The sequence below is a fragment of the Culicoides brevitarsis genome, chromosome 3, assembly GCF_036172545.1.
Source record: "Culicoides brevitarsis isolate CSIRO-B50_1 chromosome 3, AGI_CSIRO_Cbre_v1, whole genome shotgun sequence".
NCBI lineage: Eukaryota > Metazoa > Arthropoda > Insecta > Diptera > Ceratopogonidae > Culicoides > Culicoides brevitarsis.
Window position 1 is genome coordinate 261,405 of NC_087087.1, and position 26,098 is coordinate 287,502.

The following is a 26,098-nucleotide window of genomic DNA, read 5'->3' on the forward strand; positions in this document are numbered from 1 at the left end:
TTGTTATTATTATTATAGTGACCATAGCACACCATATATTCGCTTGTTAGTTGTAAGTCAAATTTAAAGTTGGGTATTGCGCAAAAATGCTATAAAATTAAAGTGCATGCATTGAAGTTCAAGTCAATTCGATTGTTCAGCTACCTACTATAATATCCATCGAAAACAGAAAAATAAAGAGTAAAAGATGGGGAAGTGCATTTCTATCTCGTGTAAATCTTACATAGCATGCAGTTAATAATAACACAACTATCATTAGATTTTGCCATTTAATGTGTGTTGTACGCTTATATGAGGAAATGCAACAATAAACGAAGCACTTAAATTGATTATGGTAATAATAAATGATATGTATTGGAAGCTGCTGTATAGTTGAATATTTTGCTTCATTGATAATATTAAAAATATTTGTATTGTTGTAATGGAACTTGTTTCGCTCAATCAATTATTTTCTAATGGACACTCTGTAGTTTCTGCATATGCACAATTCAAAGGGATAAGTTGTTTCATGTCAAACAAGACATTTTCCATAAAAATACCTTGAAAAATTAAACTTGAACTTGAGCTAATTTGCTTTCTTTCTTCACCAATCATTGATACGTGATGTTAACACGTTTTAAATTAATATCCATTAAGATCTCATAGTTAGTTGTTACCATTTCCTTTTTAAATTCCTATCGCTACTTAACAACAAAATAAAAAGCGAGATTTGAGATTATCCATATTGTAATAGTTGTGTGTTCGCACGATTGCTGGTATAATAATCATCATCTGTAATCTCATTTTCTTGACTTTGTTAACTCTTAAAACTCTCCGCAAGCACTATACACAAGCATATACTTAAAATTTCACTTTCATTTTCTTCTCTTCATAAATATTTTATACAACTTGTATACGCGATCAGACTTTATTCTCCTATTATATTGTCCGTTCCGTATTTTCTTACTTTCTGTGGAATTTTGTGTAGTACATTTTGTTTTGTTGAGTTGTGCTTAAAAATGCGATTACACGATGAATAAATTTATTGCCGTTTATGTAACTTCTTCTTACTCTATAGTTTGATTATTTCTATAAAATAGTCAGATAGAAATGTCGTTTGAAGTGAGTGACAGGGTTTTGATAGCTTAATTTAAAATCGTACATTTATGCACTTACCTGATAATATAACTTGCTAACGAAAATAAAACATGTAATTTTTGCCACTGCAACATCTTTTATTACTATTTAATTTATTTATTCTCTTTTCTAATAAATTATTGGTTTTTTTAATATTTTCTTTTAAATGTTTAACTTTTTCTCCATTCTCTTTGACAAGTTATTATATATTTTAAAGTTTTATTTTGTAAATTATAGCTTTGTCGTATCTTTTTATATGAAGAAGAAATAGAATTAAAAGTTCTTATAGAGAAAGTGTAAATTTTGTTTAAAATGGAATATCATAGTTGATCAAAAATGAATAAAATTTTGTCTTTTAAGAGGAAGTTTATTTTGTGAAATGTGTGAAAACTTAATTTTTCTTAATTTACGAATAAAGTATTGCGAATAATAAGTTTAGATGAAAATTGAAAATTTTTAGGAAGTTTGCCTTAATATTGTTTATGTGTTAATAAAATTTATTATTAACATTACAGTTTTAACATTCATTGAATTTTTAATCAAAATTTATATTCTTTTAAAATTTTCATTCAAATATTTAATTGGAAATGGCAAAATTGAACGCAAATGAAATTTTTAACCTTTGGTCATTCTTTTTTCAATGAAATAAATCGAAAAGTTTATTAAAATGAAGAAGAAAAAAAAATAACTCGAAGGTACATTTTTGATAAAAATATAATAGGATTATCTTGCTTTCTTTCTCTGTTGAATGTCAAAAAACTCTTGTTCATTTATATTCCCATTAAAATGTGTTCTAACATTAAAACCATAAAACTTTTGACTCCAATTGCAATTGATTGTGCAATTGCCGTTAATGAAGAAAGGACCAAATTCTGTTATACTTTTATATTCAATGTTATCATCTACATTTTTTTTTTCTTTTTGCGACATGTATACATCTCTCTGCAGTAATATTATTTTAATAACTATCCGATCAATAAAGTACGACTATAATTCGATTTTTTTTTTTTGTGAGAATTTTTACTGCTATACTTAATTTTTATCATTTTTAATTTTCATAATGATCATTTGGAAAGATATGGAATAATAGAAAGATTTTTCACTTATGACCTTTTCATTGTGAGTCGCTGTATCAATATGAATTTATATCAAATCCATTTAAATTTGGTCATTCGCTTTTCTTGTGCTTCAAACTTTTATATTTTCCCTAAAAAATCAGACGCTTTTCCTTCGATCGTGCTCGAGGATGGATTCCATTCAGGGAATGACAATAAACTTATTATTTAATATTTATCTTATTTATCATTAGTTTTTACGAACAACAATTTTTTGTCTAAACATTAATTTATCAATTATTTATTACGAAAGTGAAGAAAAAGGTTGAATATTATGATCAGAAATTAGAAAGAAAAAACTGCAAATTCATTCCCTTGCTTGATGCGTTCACTCATTTCAAATCCATGCAGGAACTTTTTTCTTATTCAATTATATTTATCATAGTATTTTTATAAAATTTGTTTGCATAAGAATTTGGCAGGTTATATATGTTTTTTTTCTTTTTATTTGTGAATATAAGTAAGAAACAGTATTTTTATTTTTAAACTTTATTCATCATTTAACATCTTTTATTTATTTATTTTCTTTCAAATATAATTGTTTTCTATTTCTTTTTGTTTGTTTTAAAATTTCATAACATTCATAAATGAGTTGAATTTTCTACGAATTGTATCGCAACCCGCTTCATACATCGAATTCAATGCAAATTTCGGGGAAGCGGTGTTAAAAATTGGTTTTTCCAAAGATGAAATTGCCGGGTGAGCTTGGATCATCTGACGAAAAATATTCTTGCCATAAGGCGGCAAATTGTTCACGATTTACCTCTTCAGCTCCTTGCGACATTTTATTAAATGCTTCTTCGCATTCCCCTTTGTCGAGTCCATAACTGGAACAAACCAAAGCGAACTCCGCAGCATCGATTCCCCCATCATTGGAGGCATCTTCCAAATCGAACATAAAGTTCATGTACCTGTAAAGAAAAAAAAAATAAAAGTTTTAAGAGTGAAATAAGATACATTTCACAAGAGTGAAAATCAAAAATGAACTTTCCATTAAAATTTTTCTTCCTCTTAACTAAAAAAGCCTCTTAAAGATTTTTATCATTCATAAATGGTTCAGTTTTTTTCCTTGTACAATAAAATTATTACAATTGTTTTATTTTTTAAAAAATTCCATGGAAAAGCTACTGATGTTTGAATGTGTATGAAAACGAAAAATAACACAGAAGAACCAAGAAAAATAAACAGAAGGCAGAAAAAACAGCATTCCTGCAGGTTTTTATCATGATGATAATGTTGTTAGTGTGCTCGCTGCAGCATTACAATTTAAATTTTGGTTGAAAAATTATGAGGATAAATTTTTGTGTTTGTTTTTTCTTCGTTTTACAATATATTTTTAGAGAAATTTAAAAAAGAATGACAGACAAATAACTTTAAATTAAAGGTTTCTTTGAAGTTCACAACATTCTCATTTGGTAGTAAGATTGGCTGTTAAGTTTTAAAACTTTAAAGAAGAAAAAAATATTCTCTTTTACGACAAGCATTGACGAGACTCTGCAAAAATCCTCTGAAATGTTTCTACTTTTTTCATCGTGTAAGTATGTATCTATATAAAAAAAGTTATTCAATCCTTTTTAGATTAACACACTATTTAAATGTTTCTTTTCAGACTATGTATTTACAGCTATCCAATGAAGAGATACCCATTTATTCTGATAATTATCCCATTTTACGACGGTTTTACAATTGAGATTTACTATAAAAAGGAGCATTAACTAAGTCTGACAGCAATACGCAAGAGGCATTAAATTAAACTGCAAGTGAGTTCGCAAGAAAAAAGGTGCAAAAAAAAGTTATAAATTACCTTTGTTGCCAATCGAGAACACTATCGGGATCCTTGGCATATGCATCCCACATATTACACCATTCTTCGACCGAAACCTGCAAATGAATAAAAATTGAGCTATCAGATATTTTATTGTGGACAGTTTTTCAATGTTATGATGCATTTAACTATTTTAAGAAGTCTTTAAAACATTTCATTGTTTTTTATAACAAAAATAATCATTCGATGCGTTGAAAACATTTGAATATAAAAAAAATTGAATAGGTTGGGATTAATTTGGTTCAAAAATTGAGTGAAAATTTTCATTTATTTCTCTTAACTTCTGGCCTTTCAGTTAAAAAAAGTTTGCTATTGAATTCCATTCATTTATAAGCTCATACGATTTGTGTTGAAATATTAAATCAACTTCAACTCAAAAATGTTCACAAAGCGAAGGAAAGGAAAAATTGATGATTGCAATCAAATATCCGATTTTTTATTCAGTGCACTTTAACAAAAGCATTAAAAGAAGCAAATCTGTTCTAACATACTCAAGTAGAAGCAATCAATGTTCGTTTATCCAACATTTGTATGATTTTTTTTTTTCATTTTTCGAATCAGACTTGTTCTTTGAGAAAAATTGAAAAATTTTTTTAAAAAATATTTATTCCATAAACACTTTGAGTTATTATAAAATATGCAAAAAAAAATGTCGACGAAAATTACAAAAAAGGAAGTAAAAATATTTTGCATATTCCGTCGCTTTGGCTCAGAAAAAAGTTTAAAGATATTATTTACTGCGTGCTGCACTTAAGAGACCTCGTAGATTACTAATACAAAAATAAGAGTCTTTTGTGACATTTATTGTAACTTTTTACACTGCCATTTTTCAGCTGTTACAATCTATCAAAAGCGACCCTTATGAAAAAGAATACTGCAAGAGCAACGTGTTTGCATCTGACAAAAACATAGAATTTATTTGAATATGATAATAAATCTTGCAGTAGAACATGAATGGAAAGAAAAACTTGAAAAAAATTGTAAATTGCAGTGCTTTATTTCTGTTATATTTTCAGAAAAAAAGTGAGATGTATTTTACGGATCTTGAATTGAGTAAACACGTTTTTGTCATTTATAAATAATTTGGTTTGTAATAAATTGATTTTCAAAACTAACTTCCTCGTTTCTTTGTTGGTTGCAATTTTGTCATAATCTTCAAATTTATATCTTGGATCTGTTTAAAACACACATTATTTATTGTAATATAAATCTATTATGTAGAACGTCATTTCCTTCGTTTAATTTATGAATATCTTGAAAAGGAAGTCATTTGAGGAATAATTAATAATCAAAACGGATATATAAAGTATTAAGGAAATGCAATTATATATGCAAAATTTATTAGTTTTAGTACTCGAATTTTCGATTTTTTTTTTCAATGCTTCGAAAAAAAAAAATATATTCTGAGGCACGTTCACGTTCATGACGAAAACAATCGTTTAGTTTCACTAAAACAATTAAGTTTGTGAAGTTTTTCCTCTTTTTTGTTATTTGCATTCATTTTTTTATATATTTTACTCCAGCTGACTAACAAAAACCTTTTTCAGTACTTAAAAGGGTGTGAAAATTATGTGACTTTTTTGCGGAAAAGAAGACAACGAGCAAACAAAGATAATTATGGTCTGAAGTTTTGGTGACAAAACTTTCTTTTTTTTTGTTCCTTTTGTTATTTATACTCTTTCTTACATTCATTTTTGTCTGATATTTAACCAAAAAAATTTGTACAGAAAAAGTACAATTGAAACAATATTGTACGCAATAAAAGAACCAAAAAAAAATATAAATTTACTTTTCATCTGCAATATGCATTCATGCGAAAAACATACCATCCATAGAAAAAAGAAAAATAAATGTGTTTATATATTTATTTGTGATGTCGGGTAGAAGATTCTTTAAGAGGCAATAATGCTCGGAGAGTGTTCTATTCAAACTTCAATTTCAGTTTATTTATATTATAAAAATTGCCACATTAAATGGCTTTTTTGTGCAAAAATTGGCACATTTAAAGGTTTGAGTTTTAATTTAATTCACAAATTCTGTTTTGACATTAACAACTCAACAAATTATACAAACATTATACAAACACACGATAAAAATATGAAAGTAAATGATTTTATTACATTTTTCGCCCGTGTATAGCGACATAAATATTCATTGTTGTAAAATTAATTTTGAAAAATTAAAATAAATTGTTGAACGTGTGTGGCTATTAATCAAATCACGTCAATTCATTTCCCAATTTACTCGAACAGCAACAAAAAAATTTTGCATGGTGTTTACATTTCTCATTATTCTCTGTATACCCGCTTCAGTTACCAACGTCTCTCTCAAGGGTTCTGATTTTATTTTAATTTTGTAGTAAATTTATTGTTTTGCGCCATTTTGCATTCATTTTGTTTACTTTTGTGCGGATTTTCGTCAAATAATAATTTAATACCACAATCAGACCTCTTTCAATATTTATTTTGCGGAGCAAAAAAGGATTGCGGTGCACAAATCAGCGGGGAATTCGCTTTATTTTCGAACCAATGAAGATGTCTGGCTAACTCAAAAAACATGTCAAATTGATTTACTATAGAACGCAACCCAATGACAATTCATTTGAAGGCAAAATTATGGAAAGTAGGTTAAATCCATTGATAATAATAACAATTTAATCAGATAAATCAGTGGCAAAACCCAGACAAAAATAATAATTATTATTTGCGGTAATATCCCGTTAAATACTCTTGTGCTGTTGATAATGTTGTTTTTGCTGCAAATAAAACTGATACAATTTTTCGGGTGACAATAAATTTTAATGAAAAAGACACGAGCAATTATTTTTTGCCATTAGTATTAAGTACATTGTAGTTGGTTGATAAAATAGTCAAAAATGAGATTTCGAGAGAAAATCTGTTTTTATCGATTAAATTGTGTTGGTTTTGCAATAAAATGTTCCCAAATGCGTTTCTCTTTACTTAAGTTATAATGATAAAAAAAAAGTTTATTTGCCATAATAATAAAACTTAAACGGATTACACTCGTTCATAAATACAAACATTTCACGTTACTGTAGACAACAAAAAGACATCATAGCAAAATATTATTTAAAAGAAGGATCGTTTTCATTCTAATCTTGCGAGATGGTATGTCTTGTCATGCCTTGCACTTGCACTGACAACAAAAGCAACAATGATGTTGACGACGAAGGAGAGAATGGATTAAATTTATTATACATTTAAGCTTGTATTTTATCTACAGTTTTCTTCTTGCGTTTTTATATAGTTTTTAGAGAAATTTTCTTTTCACTCCTCTAAATTTGGTTGAAAGTATTGTTTCATCTATCCGGATTAAGTTATTTAGAAACAAGCTTCTATTTACACGTTTGTCTAAAAATGTATAAAGAGAAATTCTATTTATATCACTTTCGACACTTTACTTGAATACCGTTTTTGTTCATTTTTTTTTTGGTTTGAGAATCATATGAAGATAATGAAGTTTCAAATAATGTCTCTTTTATCCATTATAAAAGTGACGACGCCTGGTTTTTATGTTTTTAACACAAAAAATATACATTAAATTGTTCTTTTTTAACGCTTTTGATGACCTACATTAACGTATAAGTTTATCATTGTACATGATAATTTACATCACACACAAAGTTTTCTGTTTGAGTATTTGTTTTTCTTAAAAATAGAAAAATTTAACAAATGTATGTTTAGTGAAAAGATAAATATCAAGTTGAGTGTTTGGTTTCCTTTGGATATGGTTGGAAAATTTTTACAATTGCATTTGCTTTGAATTTTATGGACATTTTGGTTTTTTCTATCTCTAAAATTGAAATTGAAGATTACAACCAAAATTTCTAAAGTGAATTGAAATCTGCATTGGCTCTTTACATTTTATTTTCTTGCATGATGAGCAGTCAAGGGTGTTGTTGAAAATGAAAAAAAATGAATTTGCGGTTATGGGTTCAAAGAAAAATATCTAAAAATATCCTTGACCTAATGAACTTTGAACAGATGACACCCAATTTCTGTTTATTCAATGGGAAAATTAATTAAGTCACTATTTAATTAATCAATTCAGATTTTATTACTGCACTGAATTGAATGGAATGATAAAACTTTTATTGCATATTAATATTGAATATTTTATTTAAGGAATGCCATAGAGGACAAATGTTCATTCAATATCAACTTTATCGGCAATTATTTGGGTAATGACGACATATATATGCATTTTTGTGTTCAGATAATATGAAACCTTATTAATTTTTATGTATCAATGTCTTAATAGTGACATATGAAATTTTTGTATCAGGAATCTGGAGAGTAATTTTTTTTGTATGATTTTTGTTATGATAATAATAAACAAGGATTCTGAACATTTTTATGAGAAAATATTTCATTTAATATCATACAAAGCTAAATAAAATGACATTCCTGCAACCGACTTAAGATTTTTAAATGTTCAATGTCACGTAACAATACAACGAGAATTTGTCTTTTCTGATCTTGCATGAATCTTTTCCCTCTTCTTAACACACAAAAGAATAAAATGTCTGGATTTTGTAAAAAATTGCATTGTGATATGAAAAATGAGATAAATTCTGTTAGTTTATAACATACCTTGGGTAGTAAAAAATGGAATATAACTTGCGTTTTCTTCTGATAGATGATAAAAAATGAAAATTGTAAACCAGAAATATTGCAGGTAATATCCGGTACTTAAAAGATAATTTTTCAAAAAACTTTTACTTGATAAATGATAATGATGCATCATTCAACAAGTTTTATTTCACTCGAAATTTTTAATTCACAGCAGTAACAAAAAGGTACAGAAGAATATTTACATCGTTATTTTGGAGACTATTTTTTTTTTTGTCGACCTAAATACACAAGGAACCATTTATGATGAGGCACACATGTGATTTTCCCGAAGCAATACACATGAAAAATATGAAAAAAAACCTGCTGCGAAATTATTTTTAAACATGTTTTTTATGAAAACCATATTATATTATACGTTTAATGGGGAAAAGGAGCAACATGAGAACATTTACATAATTTTTACGATAAAAATAGAACGAGAGTTTAAACATAAAAGTTTAATTATACTTTTTTTTAATTTTTAGGAAAAAATAATAAAAGGACCAAGAGAAGGATACTTTTTCAAAGTTGATTGTTAAATGAGATTGTCAAAATATTACATTAATTAAAAACTTATCATCATCGATCGTCAATGTTCTGTCAGGTAAATATTTTAAACAATTGAAAAGTTATTTTAATAATAACAACATAATGATAATGTTTATATAATTAATATTATTCAATATTCATTGTCTTTTAATTCAGAAACGTCCTTTCTGTGTCATTGTTATTAATATCCAACTGCACAACGAAATTGAGATATTTAGTTTAATATATCCATTTTTATCATTCTTAAAAATATGCTTTTAGCTTTGTTTAACATGTTTCGTAACTTATTAAAAAATTATTATTTTATACATCAAAATATTTAATAAATATAACGAAATTCAACCCACTGTAACAGCAATCGATAAAACTGTTAACATGTCAATTTTATTCTAAAATAAAATGATTAATTGTATTCAGTCATAAATTTAGAGCAACTTGTAAATTAACCTTTGTTGTCATCATCATCATCTTTCTTTATTGATTGCCATTTCTTCTTGATTTTCGATTAAAAAGGAGAAAATAATATCTTTTGCTAAAAACTTTTTTGACATTTTTTTATTCGTTAAATAAAAACCTTACCCGGATAATTTTCAAAATTGTTCAAATAACCACTAAATTGATTGTCATAACATACAAACAAAAAAAAGTACTGATTGGATGGATTGTTGACAAAATTTATTTGCATCCCTTCAAATTTTTTTAATGTATTCATTCATTCGATTTCCTTTTTCAGCATTTTTTTTTTTGAGCATCCTTAAATGAGCGTGATATATTTTTGCTTACTTTTGTAAGCATTTCGTGTAAGCACTTGACATTTTTTATACTGTTTATTTTTCTTTAAACAATGTAAACATGTTAGGTATAGTTTCAATTTTTTTTCATAATTTAATTATAGGTAAACGATGTGTAAATTCGTTTCTGTTCATTGTCTTTTAAAATAAAAATAAATTATATAAAATATAAATTTGATGCAAAAAAGGTAGTTCGGTTATCTATTTTAATCATCATATATAAATGATGAATTAAAAATATTTTAAAACTAAATACATTATATACTTAAAAGTCGTTCATTGTTCTAAATGTTGAATTAAAATTTTTTTCATAATATATATTTTTTCAAATAACTTACTCAAAAAAAGGTTTTCTGCGGGTGTAATGCAGATATTGCATTATTTTACATTAATCACACATTAAACTGATTATTTTTTATTCGAATACTTTGAAAATTGGCTACCGACAACCAAAACATACATTTTCAAAATTATGGCATTTAGAAATTTAGACCATGAACTCACTTGTCTCGCTCAGTCTCACAAAAAAAAAGCATTATATTCGTGGCTTGATTTGCATTTTTGCTTTGTAGACAGGCATTTTATCCTCTTCGTTTTTTGGATAATCGCCAATAATGCATGTACTTCTGGTTTTATATTGTCTTCTATCTTCTTCATCATCTACGTTCTGAATTTTACGGAATACAGTTTTGGGATATTAATAAGATGGATTGCGTTTCATAAATATTTTGAAATTCATCCGCATTCTTATTGCAAGCTAATTAATTTAATGAAATAAATTCCTGTTCTATGAATCTCATCCTAAAAGTTATTTGGATGCAATTGTGACCAAAACTTTTTTTTGATTTGTATAAAAATTCGTACAATTTTGCCAAAAACAGCACAAAAACAATGTGAGATATTTGAAAAGATATTTCAACAATTATTCTCGACTTTATGTGCATCTCGTCAAAGTCTTTCGTATAACTGAGAGTCGAAAAGAGGAAAAAGCACGATTGAATAATTTAAATTTGACACCCTCATTTGCATAATATTTTGTGTCATGACTCACATGTCTATTCCTATATAAAAAATATTTCCCGAGAGCAACGTTGAAAATTGTGTCAGACACCATCTTTGAATAATTCATGTCACATAACACTCGTCATTCATTCACAACAATTCAGCATCTGTTTGAACCCGCTTCTGTTGCAACATTTTGTTTCTAACTAAATACATATGAGATATTTAATAAAATACTTCAGTTTTGGGCACTTACCTGTCCGTCATTATCCTTATCAGCTTTGGATCGCAAGCCTTCCCAAATTTTTATCATCGTGTCGTACGTTTCGACATTCTTTGGATGCCCTGCGGGCCAACCACGTAATGCACAAACCTTTTCTATGGCTAATTCAAAGTCTTTTTTATCAATTTCTCCGCTTTGATTAACGTCTGTAAAATTATTTGTGATTTATTTTTTTTTTAAAGATAGAAAAAAAGAAGGGAAGCAAGCACAAACGAAAGAAAAAGGTACGCGGATAAACGATAAAATAGAGCCTTGAAATAACATGTTTCAGTTTCAGTTTTGTGTCTCATTGACTCGACAATACCTAACAACACTCTCCTCAATGCCTCAGAAAGAAAAGAAGAAAAAGAATTGATTATCAGGAACTACGGTATGAAACTAGTTTTGAACTTTTTTAATGAAACTACCTCCTCTAAAGTCTAACGAAGAGCAACCAACGTCAACAACGAAACAAAAACAAAGCTAATTTTGTACGAAAAAAAAACAGTAACAAAGATCGCAGTAAATATTTTCCTCGCTTTTTGTTTCGATGACATTTTATTATTATAAAGTTTTTCTTCTATCTTTTAATAGAATGCCATTTGTTAATACAACCCAATAGAAATGTAAAACTTTACACTATGATACAACTAAAAAAACAACGAAAAAAAAATTAAAACAATTTTTTTTTATTTTGTTCCTCTTTTCCATTTCATTTGTAGGCAATGCTTTTCCGACATTCATTTTTTCGATACATTTTTTTTCATACAAAATGTTCGAAATAAATACTGCAAAGCATTTTTTTACACGTTAAAGTTACAAATTCACGGTTGCAGGTTTTTTTTCTGTATTGTAAGCAACATAACGAGATGTCATTTAAAATATGGAGCATTCACATGTGTTTTTATGCGGTAATGGATGGTAAAGAGGCTTACAAGAAGGTTTTTGTGGTAGATGTGATACAAAATATTTATGAAGTTAAAGTTTGTTTTGACTTTTTTGAGTGTTTGCATATGTAAATATAGTGAAAAGGGGTATACAAACAAAAAATGAAGGTAAAATCGATTGTTAAAAGCTTGCCCATATCATTTAGGAGAAAATATTTTAGAACATAACTGAATTTTAATATTATCAATACACAAATTATTGAACTTTTGCTCCTCACATTATATAGTTTTTTTTTGTAACAAGACAAACTTTTTCCCAAAAGAAAGAAAAAAAAAACAAAAATAAGTGTTTGAATCGAAAAAATACCACAAAATGTTTGTCTTCCATCAAGGTATAGCAACAGTTTGCTTGTTAGTTTTGGTATTTTTATACATCATTTTTCTCCATATGTAATACGATATGTGTCATCTTCGAACGAATAAGTTTAGAATGTTGAAAAAAAGAGCAACTTAAAATAACATTATAAAGTTTCATAAACAAAAGTGAGGAAAATGATATATATTAAATTTAAAATGTGAAAATTTGTAAACATTTGAGGTAAAAATCAATTACTATTGTTTCCTTGTTCATTCAACAAAAAACGAAGCAAAAAAAAATAGGACGATGATTATCCTGTTCAATTTCCCAAACTAAATAGGTTTGTTATAACATCTACTTAAACGCTTCTAAAGGGCTCAATTAAAATAGAATTATAATACTTCAGCTTGGCAATTTGCCATTTTTTAGTGTTTGTGTGTGTGTAAAAGAAGCTCAACAGCAGCAAGCAAAAGACGACAAAGAAGAGTTAATACAATTTTTATTTAAAATTATTTTAAGAGACAACCCGAATTTCAGGTCGTTAAGTAGATTTATTGAGATTTAACTTTTTTTCACAATCTGTGGTGCAAAATGCATGCGTTGCTGCTGCTGTTGTTGTTATTCAAGAACCTTCAAACGCGATTCAGCATCTTTTTGTGCCAAGAACACTACTTTTTAATTATATCATGTCAAAGGAAGCTCAGTACAACTACGCTAACACTATATTCATATGAACAATGAATTTAAAAAAATGCAACCAGAGGCACTTTTATTGATCCCATTTGATTGTTCTCTGTCACGTATGGATATAAAAAAAAGCAAGAGACAACGATGAAAAATCAAATTTGTGAACATTAGGTGTTGTTACGGAGATTGATTTACCGGAATTGACATACACATCTGCCAAACACTTGTAGGTACGCCAGATTTGGGGTTACTATCATTTCCTAATCGAATCGAATGAAACTTCAAAAGCAAAAACATGGTAGACACGTACTAATTGAAGACCGTTCCTGAATTCTAATTACTTTCTCTACATCATTCACTATCGACTTTGATCTATTTTCAGTCTAATGGCTCGCTATAGGTATAACTAAACACTATAAAGCGTGAAAAGCAGTTAAAAAAATATACTTACCAAAGAACACGTTAAACAAATAGAGTAACTTCTTCTTGCGAAAATCTGATATTGACATTTTTGGTCCTGCGTTGATTCGTATAGTCGATCTGAAAAGAAAAAAAACGAAGAAAATCCGATTAGTGTGATTGTTTTAGTTGATCAACATCGTGCGTTGTAATAGCATAGCAATTTTTGGACGTCACAAAGAAATAATCAACTCATAAATTCTGTTCTCTCAATAATGTGGTATGTGAATTTTTTATTTAGTATTGCGGCATTAAATTTCCGTGGTTTTAAATGGATTTACCCAGATTTTTGTCGACAACTTTATTCATTAACAAGCCTTTGGGACTGTCGATAAAATAATATTTAACGAGCTCAATTAAAATTTTGATTTTAAAAAGTTTTGTTATAAATGAAACAAACAACCTAATTGTTATATTTTGTATAGAATTTTAGTCTCAAGAGCATTTTTCGTTATTCATTTTGTTGTTAGACATAAAAACTTCAAAGTTTTAAATTAGACCAATTGATATTTTTTTAAAATTTAAATTTGCATGCCAAAAATTGACAAATTAACTTCCCAAATGAACAAATAGAACTGCATATAAAAGTTTCATTTAGTTGTGTTCTGTTTTTATATGGCCAAAATAATATTGACATATAGCTCGAGAAGATCTTTGCAAATAAGTAACCAATTGTATGTGTTAATTTACGCTTTTAACTTTTTCAACACACAGAACTTAAATTTAGGTCAATTTTCTCTCGGATTAAAGTGCAGTCAACTTAATGATAATTAAATTATTTCAAGCGTTTTCGCATTATATTTCGTCCTTATTTCTATTTGGTTCAATTGAGGTAAGAACATGAGTTGAATAGCTTGTGAACACAATAATATTTGTTGTAGTTAATTAAAAAATCATGAGTGTTTATTTTGTGTTATGTATTGTTCACACATATGATAAAATAGTGAACGCCAAAGCAAAATAAATGAAAGAAAAGGAAACTTTTTACACAAACTAACATGCATGGAATGTTCACAGATGTTAAATCAATAAATAAACTTGAGACAATAGAACAGAAGTCATGGTACTAATTGATAAATTATCTGTATTTCTGTATATTTTAGTGTTTCGTTCCGAAGAGGAAGTGAAGATAATTCAATAGAGAAAATGCTCGTAGGATTGAACAAACAAAAAGCGGGTTTATTGTTCGAAAAGTAAATTAATTGTCTAAGGAAGGTACATGTACTGTTTAATACAACTTTCAGTATGGAAATACAATCGATGAATTATTTTCAAGTGTTTCGATATAGTTTGTATAACTTTAGCAAACGAATAAATCAACTTATAAGAATTTAATTTTAAGGGATATTCTTTGAGAATATAACATAGAACATAAAAAAGTATTTAAACGCTAACTGTTTATATTTTTATTTTATATCTGGAACTTTTTTTGATTGTTTTTGTTTTTGCATGATTTTTCTTAAAGCTCCAGATAAATTTTTTTTTTTCTATTTATACTTCAGTTTTTGATATTTAGTATAAAAAATGTATTTAAAAATTATATGCATATTATATACATATTATATTATATTATATTGTATTATTTTATATTATAATATATTATATTATATGTATTATAATATATTATATTATATTATATTGTACAATACATATTACATTATAATATACATGAAATAATATACATATAATATAGAAAAATTTAATTTTACAGTTCATTTCGAACCTCAGCATTAATTTATTAATTAATTCGAATTTTATTACTTTTTATTACCTCAAATTTTATGTAGCCTTTCATCATCATTAGCAAGATCGGCGAAACCAAAGCAAGTAAAAATTTGTTTCAGAGCAACAAGAAAATGTTACCCGGAAGTGACAAAGCTGATTATTTTATAATGTCTTCCAGCAACATGAACAAGAATAACAACAATTTTCCTTTTCTCCTCATTTATATTATTCATTTCGGTTTTGTATGATATTTCAATACGAATGTTGTTGATTTATTAAAAGGTAGTCGATTCAAGAATCAAACGATTATTCGAAATAGATTTTATTGATGATTTTATCGTGTACCTTTATTTGTCTGATAGACCATTAAACATCCTGTTTCGTTCTTCTTTTATAACGAATTGTCGACAGAAGAGAAAACTTTTTACTTCAGGCAACAAATCAAGTTAGTTCTGATGCAATTTCAATGTGGTTTACAGAACGGAAGTAAATTTGTCATGTTCTCCCCAAAACGATTTATCGTTGGTTTGTCCTCTACGCGTCGTCATGTCACTCAAAGCAACTGAGAAACACGTATTAAGTGTTACAAGCATGATTAAATGATACAAAACATGTGTTACTATCCCCTAATGGAATTGCGGAGAGGAAAAGTTAACGTTGACATTTATTCCAACAGACTATAAGTAAACTCGTGAAGATATTTAAAATGGAAAAAATGCACAATTTTCACTTGTCACTGATGAGAGAGTATGTTACACACGAGGTAGATTTTATTCATGATATAATAATAAAATTTTGCAAAGTGCTGTGTGTGTGGTTTCATTAAAAACTCAAGTGCTGTGATTTATGACAATTGTAAATGAAAATTTTATTAAAATTAAGAAAAAAAATTAAGATAGATTTAAAAAAAATATTTCTAAAATAATGCCCATAGTAAAGTGCAGCAATTTTATTCAATCAGACAAATTCGATTGATAAGATTATCGTGATTCACTTTGAAAACTACTTGAATTTGTTCCAATTTGAAAATCTATATAGATCGTTTACGTTGAATAACATGTTTAAAGGAAACATTTATCTGGCCTCATCTTTTCTTGTGAAAATTATTTATAGACTATGATAAAGCCCATAAAATGTTCTTGCATAAAACGAATTACTTGCAGGATGTATTTCATCTCAATTTCAACAATTTCATTATTCTCGCATTGTCACAGGCATGCATTAGGGCTTTAGTAAACGAGAGACACAGGAAAATATATATTCGGAAATGAACAAATCTTCAAATCTTATAGTGCATGTCTAAAATAAAATCGTAAAAGAGCTGTAAAAATACCTTTTCTCGCCAACAGTTGTTAGCTTACGCTTCACAGAGTTTTTATTTGTGAACAATGATAACGACGCGTCGACATTAAAGTGAAACGACCTACTTTTCAAAAATGAAGAAACGATCGAATCCTGCTAAAAATACTTAAAATTCATCCTTGCACAGCATCAGTAAAGCCGTCTTCCCATTTCCTCATTATTTATATGAGCAGATTATTGTCAATATGTCATCAACTTGCTTGAAAATATCGAATATCCCCATTTGTATAATACCTATATAGCAAACAATGCGAAATACAAATACAGGAAACGACAACCAACAAAGCCCTAAATGATGTTATTTAGATACAAAATGTAAATGAGCTGATATAAGCCATCATGATGTGAGTTGGATTGGAGTTGTTGTACAGAAAAACGACATTTTAGGAGTGACGTTTTGATGATCGAATACCAACTAAACGATAATAACGACTTTACATATATTGAATGATGAATGTGATGATTTGTCAGACTATGAAAATATTTTTCGCCAATTCAAACGGAATGAAAATTAAGTTTTACGATGCATATTGATAATGAATAAAATCAAATAACTGACACGAACGACAATATACGTCGAACTATCCGAATTATTGAATAGAAAGTAGTAAAACTTTATGATTTTCACGGTCTCAATTATTATTCAATTTGAACGATTTTGAATCAACAGACAAACTCAGAATCTAAAATAAGAAAGAATTGAAAATTCCATTCTTGTTTAAAAAAAAAATCGTGCAAAACCATTGTAAAATAAACGTTGCAATTTCATATTTCCTCATTTTTTTCTATCATGTTGAAAGAAAGCTCAAATGTCTTTTCGTGATAATATTAAATTATTTTTCGAAATATTTCTCTTTCATATTTTTGGAACATCATAAATGTTTAGAAAAATATTCGAGACCAAGATTACGTTGTTGGATTTTCAATCAATTTTGCACAAAAACACACAAACAGACAGTTACTATCCTTTAATGTGTAATTTTCGAGTGCAATGTGTTCTGATTGCCAACAAAATGCTCATTTTTGCAACGAAAAATTGAAATAGATTTAATATTTTATATTATTAAATTTTCTCATTCATGCACGATTATCCTTATTATTACACAATTGTTACATTTCGTAATTCTATTAAGACTTAATAAGATGTTTGATTTTTTTTTTGCAGATCGAAAGAAGTGTTATTTTCTCAAAAAAATGGATAGTAAGAAAATTGTCAATTTCTCGAAGGAAATGCAAAATAATGAAAATTTATGTCGTTTCGTTAAAATTTCCTCTGCTATCTAAGGGTTGTATGCAAGAAGTGACAGCACAGTCGTCATCATCATCATCATAAATTCCCTCAACAATTCCCGTAATTCTCTTACTGAAAAGCTAACAGCATAACATTCAAAATGCCATAAAATCTTCCTTGCTTCTATCTCTGTCGTTGTCACAAATGCATTTCAAACATTCTTTTGTACATACTTATGTTGTTTCAGTATTCAATTGCTTCATATTGCCTTTGTTCACATCGTGTCTTTCGCATAAATAAATAAATAAAATGCGATATCTGCAAACCTTTCTTCTGAACTCACCTGAGAATGATGTCAATATTTGATGGTTGACATATGTGCTCGTTACGGAGATTTGCATCGAATCATTTTCTGATGGAAAATCGATGGAAATCTGTTGATTCATGAATTTTTCTTCGAGATTTTTTCTCTTTTTACAGAATTATAAGCTGTACTTCACATTGCATTTTCTCATTCATTAAATCAAATGTTGCACGAATATGGAAAGTAATTAAGTCTCAACTTTCCAACAAAAAAAAACATCTGAACACGTAATGTTTCGCCGCGATGCGGAAGGATTGCTCAAGTTTAATTAAATTGTCTAACAGTCTTTTTCTTTGCGGTTATTCATCATGAATGACATACAACAAGTCACTTTTCATTTGGTTTCGTAGTCGAGATAAACTGCAGGAGATGATAAAGTTTAATTGGTTCTCTTATCTCGGCTTACACGACCTTTCTCACACACCTTTTCGTTGTCTCTCTGTTTTGCTTATGTGTTTTTGTTCATGGCAAAATGTATGCAAGAAAATAGGTGCGAAAATAACGGAAATAAATGATTTTCGTGAGCGACTAAATGAATGGGTTCAGAAAGTTCTTCATGCTCGAAACACGTTTCTCTAAAAAAACTTCGATGTAAAGGATAGACTAAAAGGCTTTTGTATAACGCGATTTTTCAATTCTGAATGTATTCGCGATGAAGAAGAAAAAAATTAATGAGATGAAACACCTGCCAAGATGTAATATGATGAATTATGTGTTGGTTAGCATTGTCTTAATTTCAAGTCTTTTCAACTTTAATTAAGGTCATTTTGAGGAAGAAAATCTTTCGTTCTTTAAGTTAGAGACCACTGAACTGAAAAAAATGTTACTTTTCATATGAAATAAAATCAGATTATCAAACAAATCTAAACACAAACAAGATTGTGTTTATCCCAAGTGATTTCTTATATCACATTTCACTCAATGAGAGTGTAAATTTCCCATATTTTCTTCATATCTTATAAATCCAACGGAGATTCCGACTTTCAAAGCACAAAATAAAGCAACTCTACGGCAAATTAGCTCATGAAAAAATTATAAACAGGATGTTTGTATAAGAAAAAAAGCTGAAAAAGACACACATAAGGAATACAAATGAGATAATTAAGAAAAAACCGCATCTCATTTCGTACAATATGTGAGAATACAACGGGAAAAAGTGCAATGTATACTTTGGGGAACTATTGGTGTTGAGATGACCTAATTGAAACTCAAATATTGATTTTCTCAAGAACTTAAGAGTCTAAAACATGAAATTATTCTGACAAAAACTCATCAACTTTAAGAAAAGCTGTTTTTTAATGAGAAAAAAATAGTAATGCTATTTTAAAAAGCTTCATACTTTAATTAGAATTGGATTAGTTAGAAAAAGGACGACGCTAATTATGAACGACATTCATTACTTACACTCATGTTTTTATAATTTTCAATTATTTCATTATATCCTTCATCATTTGTGTTTTTCACACATGACTTCCGATAATAGTCTAAAAATTAATTTAAAAAATTACAAAGCTATTCAATTAAAAAAACACAAGAGGAAAATGAGATCAAAAGGTTAATAAATTCTATTTTTTTCTATGAAGTGCAAACATGGCTTGACTCTTATCGACCAACACTGTAAATGTCTGAATATCACACTTATAGTCTTCACAGCATGACAAAATCAATTATTATGCTGAGCTTCTACGGTAATCTCTGTGCAAAATATTTTCAACAAAAAAAAAACGACGACACATTTATGAAATCAAATGAAAAAGTAGATTACGGACACAGTTGGCACTAAAATTTCTAATCATCATCTAACATTAATTTTTTGCTAAGATTTTTATAATTTTGCAATGAATATTCATGCAAAAAAAACAAGCAAACAGACGAAGGACTCAGCTAATCTTGTCTTGATGTTATTTTGACATCAATTTTGTTCTGTGTTAACAGCTTAGTCATGGATTTGTCGTGTCGTGTCGTCTCAATATAACCTATCAGTGTGATGTTTTTGTGTGTAACTTGTTGTTGTCGCACTCATGAACATATTTGTCTCCTTCTAAAACGATCTGAATAGTCAATTTTGAAGAAATTCTTTCATTTTTCATTATCAGCAAGCAACAAAAATAAAGCAACCGACAGGATACTTGAATTTGCATTAAAAAGAAGGAAAAATATTGCCTCTGTGACTAAATTAATATTGATGCATGTGTGAGTTGAGAGGCTAAAATTAGGTTAACGACATAATTTGCATGAATTACGATAGATTGCGATAACAAAAGGATGTAAAGTGATGAGATTAAGTACATCACACATTATTGACATCAAAATGATACATTGAAAGTGAAGGTCAAATAACGTTAAGAAGACACAAACATATTCTTTCGTGTTTCATAGCAACTTTTGTACCTGAAAGAAATACAAAAAGTTTATTTTTTGTGTCATTTTCGATTTGTCTTCTCGTCTTGAAGAAACTTTCAAACTTTTAAAACTTTTTTTCCGTTGAAATTGACAACAATTAACATAACACGGATTCACGACACTCTTTAAAGAGTTTTCAAAAGTGTTAATTGTAGAAAACTTTTAAAGTTTGTACATTCAACAGAATTTCGGGTTTAAGTTATGTTTGTTTCGTTTATTATTGCTGTGGCTTCCTATTTTCTCTTACAATGGATGTTACTTAACCCCATTTCCGATGAAAACCCATTATTATAGTTGTTGGAGAATTGCAAAAGCAGGCAGATATGAGCATTGAATGAATAAACAGACAAATAACATCCTCGAAATAGCACAACAATGGAAGATCTAACATTATATTCTTATTAAAACAAATTAAAATGAAAAGCAACTGCATTGTTAAGAGCTATTAAAGTTCGAATGCATGTGCGAAAACAGAGTATTTTATGCATTTAGTGAAAATATTCGAAAAGTACAATAGTAAACGTAGAGCCTTCAATAAACTGAATTTAAGCTCATAAATACATCTCCGTTATCTCATCACGAGCCATTAGAAATCATTTTGTTTCCATTAAACGTTCATTATTATTACGATCAAATCCGCCTTTCCATCATTATATCATCTAAATCCTATCGTTTATTTTCATCATTGCACGTTGCACACATTTGGTTTTTATGACGGCATGCCACAAAACAAACCATATCATATTTCACGGAAAATTTCCCTGACCAACATGTGAACTTTTCATTCACACCTTTGCATGTCATGATTTCAATCACAATTAAAAATTATTTGACACTAATTCAATACGCAAATATTTCATATGTATAATTGAACGAACAAACGAGCAATATCCTTACCATTGGAAATAGTGCATTCATACATGTGCATATCGGGTTCAAGTTTAATGTTTTCGAGGTTTTTTGTTTTGTCGATTTTGCCCGTTTCCGTAGAACGATGACAAAATTTATTTAGTTAGACGACAACACGGTTGTTTGATAATGACAACTAAAATACCCGTACGCGACATTCTCGCAACAAACCACTAATGTTGTTTAGGGGTGCGGTAATGATATATAAATTTTTAGCAATGCACGAAGAAATTATAGCTCGGTGTCGCAAAACATTTAAACAAGTTCTATTTTTTTTTAATTTGCCTTTTGGAAGTCGAGTTTTTCAGCCCAATCGGGAAAACCGAAACGTGATTTCACACAAGCATAATTGAATTTCACGGATTTGCCTGTATATAAATGTTATGAGATACAAGACATCTCCATTATTATATATATCTGCAGCAAGAGCGTAATGCGGAACAAAACCATCATTACAATTGAAGAGACATGACATGCCAAATCTCTGGTTTTTAATTACAATTACATTATAATTGAAATCATTTAGAGTGATTCTGATATGTTCGTCTCCCGTTCGCGTAAATTTTATGTTCAAATATGTAGACATCAATATATCGCTAACAGTAGTTCATTAGCAAGTTGATTATTAAATCAGGCGTATGTTTGGTCACAAACACAAAAACGTTCAAAAATAGGATACAGATACAGAGAGAGGGAGATTGTCATCATAATCATCATAATTGTTATTATTATATTATGATAATCTACTTAAAAATTAATTAATAAATTTTGCATGGAATATTTATGGGGAGTAATGAGTGTTTTTCTACACATAAATTGTTGAATGCCTAAATTAGATTTTAACGGTTTTCACGACAAATGAGAACGATAACCCGCATCATGTCATAAGAATAATGTCTCTTCATAAATAATCTTCCTCATATTAAAAGGGGCTTCATTTCAGGCTTTTATTGTTATTTCACACAACAACTTAATATCTGTCGTTCATATTTTTTTTTTTGTTAAAAAAAATAAATATACAACAATTTACACCGCCAACTTTCAAACACACAAACTTTTATGAAGTTATGATGTTATAAGGCACAGACCGCCAGCAAGGGAAATAACGCCAAAAATAAACATGAACAAAAGCCTTTTACTGCGAAATGACAAACTAGACATTAGAATGTGTATGCGGGAAAAACGGAAAGGGTTTTAACAATTTCCTGATTTCATTATGTGTTATTTTATTTTTGGCTCAATTCATGCGTGGTAGATGAACTTTTCAACTTTTTTACGTAATTTTCATGCCTTGATGATTACCGTGCAACAACAACAAGAAGGAAGGTATTGTTGTAATATGTCATGAAAGTAAACTTTATCATTAATATTGCGGCGTTAATACCATCGAATGTTTGTTGGCATGAACCTTACAGCTGAAATGCTATTAACTATTTAGTTAATGTTATTGGGTGTGTAGAGATGCATCGGACTTTATTACACAGCATAAAATAAAATGCACATGGTGCGATGTTACTTTAGAAAATAATGGTTTTTCGTCCTTTTATGTGTTTGTTGGTTAAGTTTGCAATGGTATTGCATTATATTCAAAAAAAAAGAGCAAACTAATAGATTTTATTAAGAGGAAATTACTTTCCTTTGAATAGTGTAAAAGCTAAACGTTGAAGATGAAAACACGAGATAAAATAAATTTCATGTTGTGATTTAATTGAGTAAAAATTCATGATAAACTTTTAAAACTATTTTTATTCTACCTAAAACTTTTAATAATAATAATCAAGTTTTTGTTCGTTAAACTTTTAGTATTGTTATATAAAAAAAACATTATGTTACCAAATTTTACCCTTTTATATTCAAATAAACATTTTATTCATTAAAATATAAATATAATGTTTAATTATACGCAAAAATCGATAACGTAAAGTTAAAATTATTATTTATAAATTGTTACCAATGCTCTCGAAACACTTTAAAATTTCAAATATCAACAAACAATAAATAAACAAACCACAAAATAATCATTTATTAACTAAAAACGAAGCCTTATAACCATAAAATTAAAATAAATTTATTGACATACTTTTTTTCGCAAAAAATGATATCAATGTTTGAATATTTTCATAACAATAATATAAGATATAGCAATTATATTGCGTTCATTGCTTGTATTTTTTGTTGAGAAACATTTTTGATCGTGGGCCAAGTGCTTTAAAATATCACACAATGCAAAAATTAATTCCTAAAATTTGTATGAATCTCCTGAGAGCAACGAAGCTATAAAGTTAGGGGGTAGAAAATGCTTTATTCATATATTTAATAAATTTTATGATTATTATTTTTCGTTCGTGCATGACGTTGACGATAATGAAAACAAAAAATTGGCAATTTTCTATCAATATTTTGTTTTGCTTTTTATTATATCTTATAATAATTTTTAAAAATTTTTTAAGTGCTCATGGAGACGACAGGTTTGTTAACTGTTTGTCGAAGCACGAATATTTTCATTTAATTTTCTTGACTTTTCTCATTAACAGCACTCGCTTAGCATCTTCCTTAATTCAAACACAAATATTTTCCTTTCCATTCCTTTTATTATTGTTTATTCCTTTTTCATTATATTTTATAATATTTATCTTCGAAAAACAGTGAGTCAGTGCATTAACATAATGCGCAAAAATTTTCCGTTATTGTCGTTCATTTGGTTTTTGTCGTCATATCAAGTATTTCGCCGTTGCCGTTTATCGTTATTTATTATTTTATTATGTTTTGTCACATAATTCAATATTTATTTTTGTTTTAAATTTATAAATACATATATATGTATATTTTTTTTTATCATAACCAACGATACTCGTTTTATTTTATAACTTGCTAAATGCAGAGCAAATAAAATAAATCACTAAAACTTCATACGAAACAAAATATGAGTTTATATTTTTTGCATATCTATTTTTATTCTGATATAAAAAATTAAATAAAAATATTGAACTCACCTGCAAAAAATTAATCAAAGAATTTTAATCAAAGTTTTTATATTTTTTTTTTAAATATTTTTATCAATTATGAATTTTTTCTATATGAAAAAATTTAACTTTTTTTTTTATTTTTTTTTTCTTTAGTTTTATTTTGCGCTCACTAATTCACAATTTCTTTTAGCTGAAAAGGATTCAACTGTCCGATTCGAATGATTCAGAACGAATGCAGTAATTTCTTCTCATGAGATCCCTTTTATACCTCTCTTCTGTGTCTGTATTGTATACTCCGAAGCAAAATTCGTACTATATTTTCATGCACCTTAATGTTCGGGTGTTCTGTGCGCGTCGTACATGCCATGAAACTACCTAAAACAGAACAGAATATACGTATTTATTGTGCAAGTACAATAAAGTTCGGCTCATCATCATCATCGACGTCCTCGCATCGCATCGTCGTGAAAACCAACAGCATTGTTACTTTTTTCATTCTCCCCGCATATGAACAACAGACAGAGCTCGGTATCTAAATTGAAAATGGGTGAAAATAAATGTGTGTGTTTTAATATCATCATCAACATGTGTATGGGAGCATCCATAAAATAAAACGTACTCTGAAGAGGACAGTTATTGTTTATTTCTTCGCCAGATCAGGAGTAAATTAAGACAGAAAAAAGGAGATGGTTGGTCCATTTTACTTTAGATAGGTACAAATCCGATTGCATGAGCTTAGATTTAAAGTTATATATATGCAAAAAAAAAGTTTTGATGATTCTCTTTCCGTTTGTTTTTTTTTTTGCGTTATAAATTTATTGTCATTCTTCGTACTGTTGTTTTCTTCATGATAACAAAGTACATTTAAGTGACCATCTGTTGACTTATCTTTAAAGTATCTCTTGTACTATATTATGAGTTTTGCAAAGAAATTTGCATCTTTATCGAAAAACTCCAATAAAAAGGCGTTTTTATGGATTGCGGATCACTGTTCACTTGTCTTGCTACTTTATGTATTTGTTCTGCAACACGAAAAAGGATGAGCTAAAAGTTAAACAATAAAGTAAGAAAAAACAATTTATTCCAAATCTAATGAAAAATACCTCTTTTAGCCTATTTCATAGTTTTTCGAACACATAATAGTACATACATGTCGAAAAACTTTGAAAAGTTAACTTATTATGGAGAGTGTTGGGATATATGAATAAGAAAATATTTTCTTTTTGAAGCTCTGAATTGCACAGTTTGAAAAACTCACATTTTTAATATTTTTCTTAATTCTTATAAACATTTTAATAAGTATCGAAAAATCCAATATCACAAACGAAAAGTTAAACAAATCCAGTTGTGAATTTATTTGTTGTATAAAAGTTGTCGACAACAAAAACTCGAATAACATCAAATGTCCCAAATCTCGCAAAAGCAGCAGCAATCGTGTGCTATTTGCAGGTAA

At 28.3% G+C, this 26,098-nt stretch overlaps 1 protein-coding gene across 2 annotated transcripts; it reads right to left on the reverse strand.

The window, feature by feature from the left end:
- Positions 1-1,842: 1,842 nt before the first annotated feature.
- Positions 1,843-24,863, reverse strand: LOC134834164 (calexcitin-1). Of its 2 annotated transcripts, none has more exons than XM_063848733.1 (5): positions 24,673-24,863; positions 13,678-13,766; positions 11,289-11,461; positions 4,036-4,112; positions 1,843-3,142 (listed from the first exon to the last, which is right to left on the reverse strand). In XM_063848733.1, the coding sequence occupies exons 2-5, from the start codon at positions 13,733-13,735 to the stop codon at positions 2,896-2,898; spliced, it is 555 nt and encodes a 184-aa protein (XP_063704803.1). In that variant the 5' UTR covers positions 13,736-13,766; positions 24,673-24,863; the 3' UTR covers positions 1,843-2,895. The 2 variants fall into 2 exon arrangements, with proteins under 2 accessions (XP_063704803.1, XP_063704804.1); XM_063848734.1 differs by having other exon boundaries at positions 24,816-24,834.
- Between the last annotated feature and the right edge of the window lie 1,235 nt (positions 24,864-26,098).

Coding starts and splice junctions, on each gene's coding strand:
- LOC134834164 (XM_063848733.1), bottom strand. CDS start 13,735: ATGTCAATATCAGATTTTCGCAAGAAGAAGTTACTCTATTTGTTTAAC. Junction 11,462..13,677: donor TTTGTTTAACGTGTTCTTTG/GTAAGTATATTT, acceptor ATAATTTTACAG/ACGTTAATCAAAGCGGAGAA. Junction 4,113..11,288: donor ATAAGGATAATGACGGACAG/GTAAGTGCCCAA, acceptor ATTCATTTGCAG/GTTTCGGTCGAAGAATGGTG.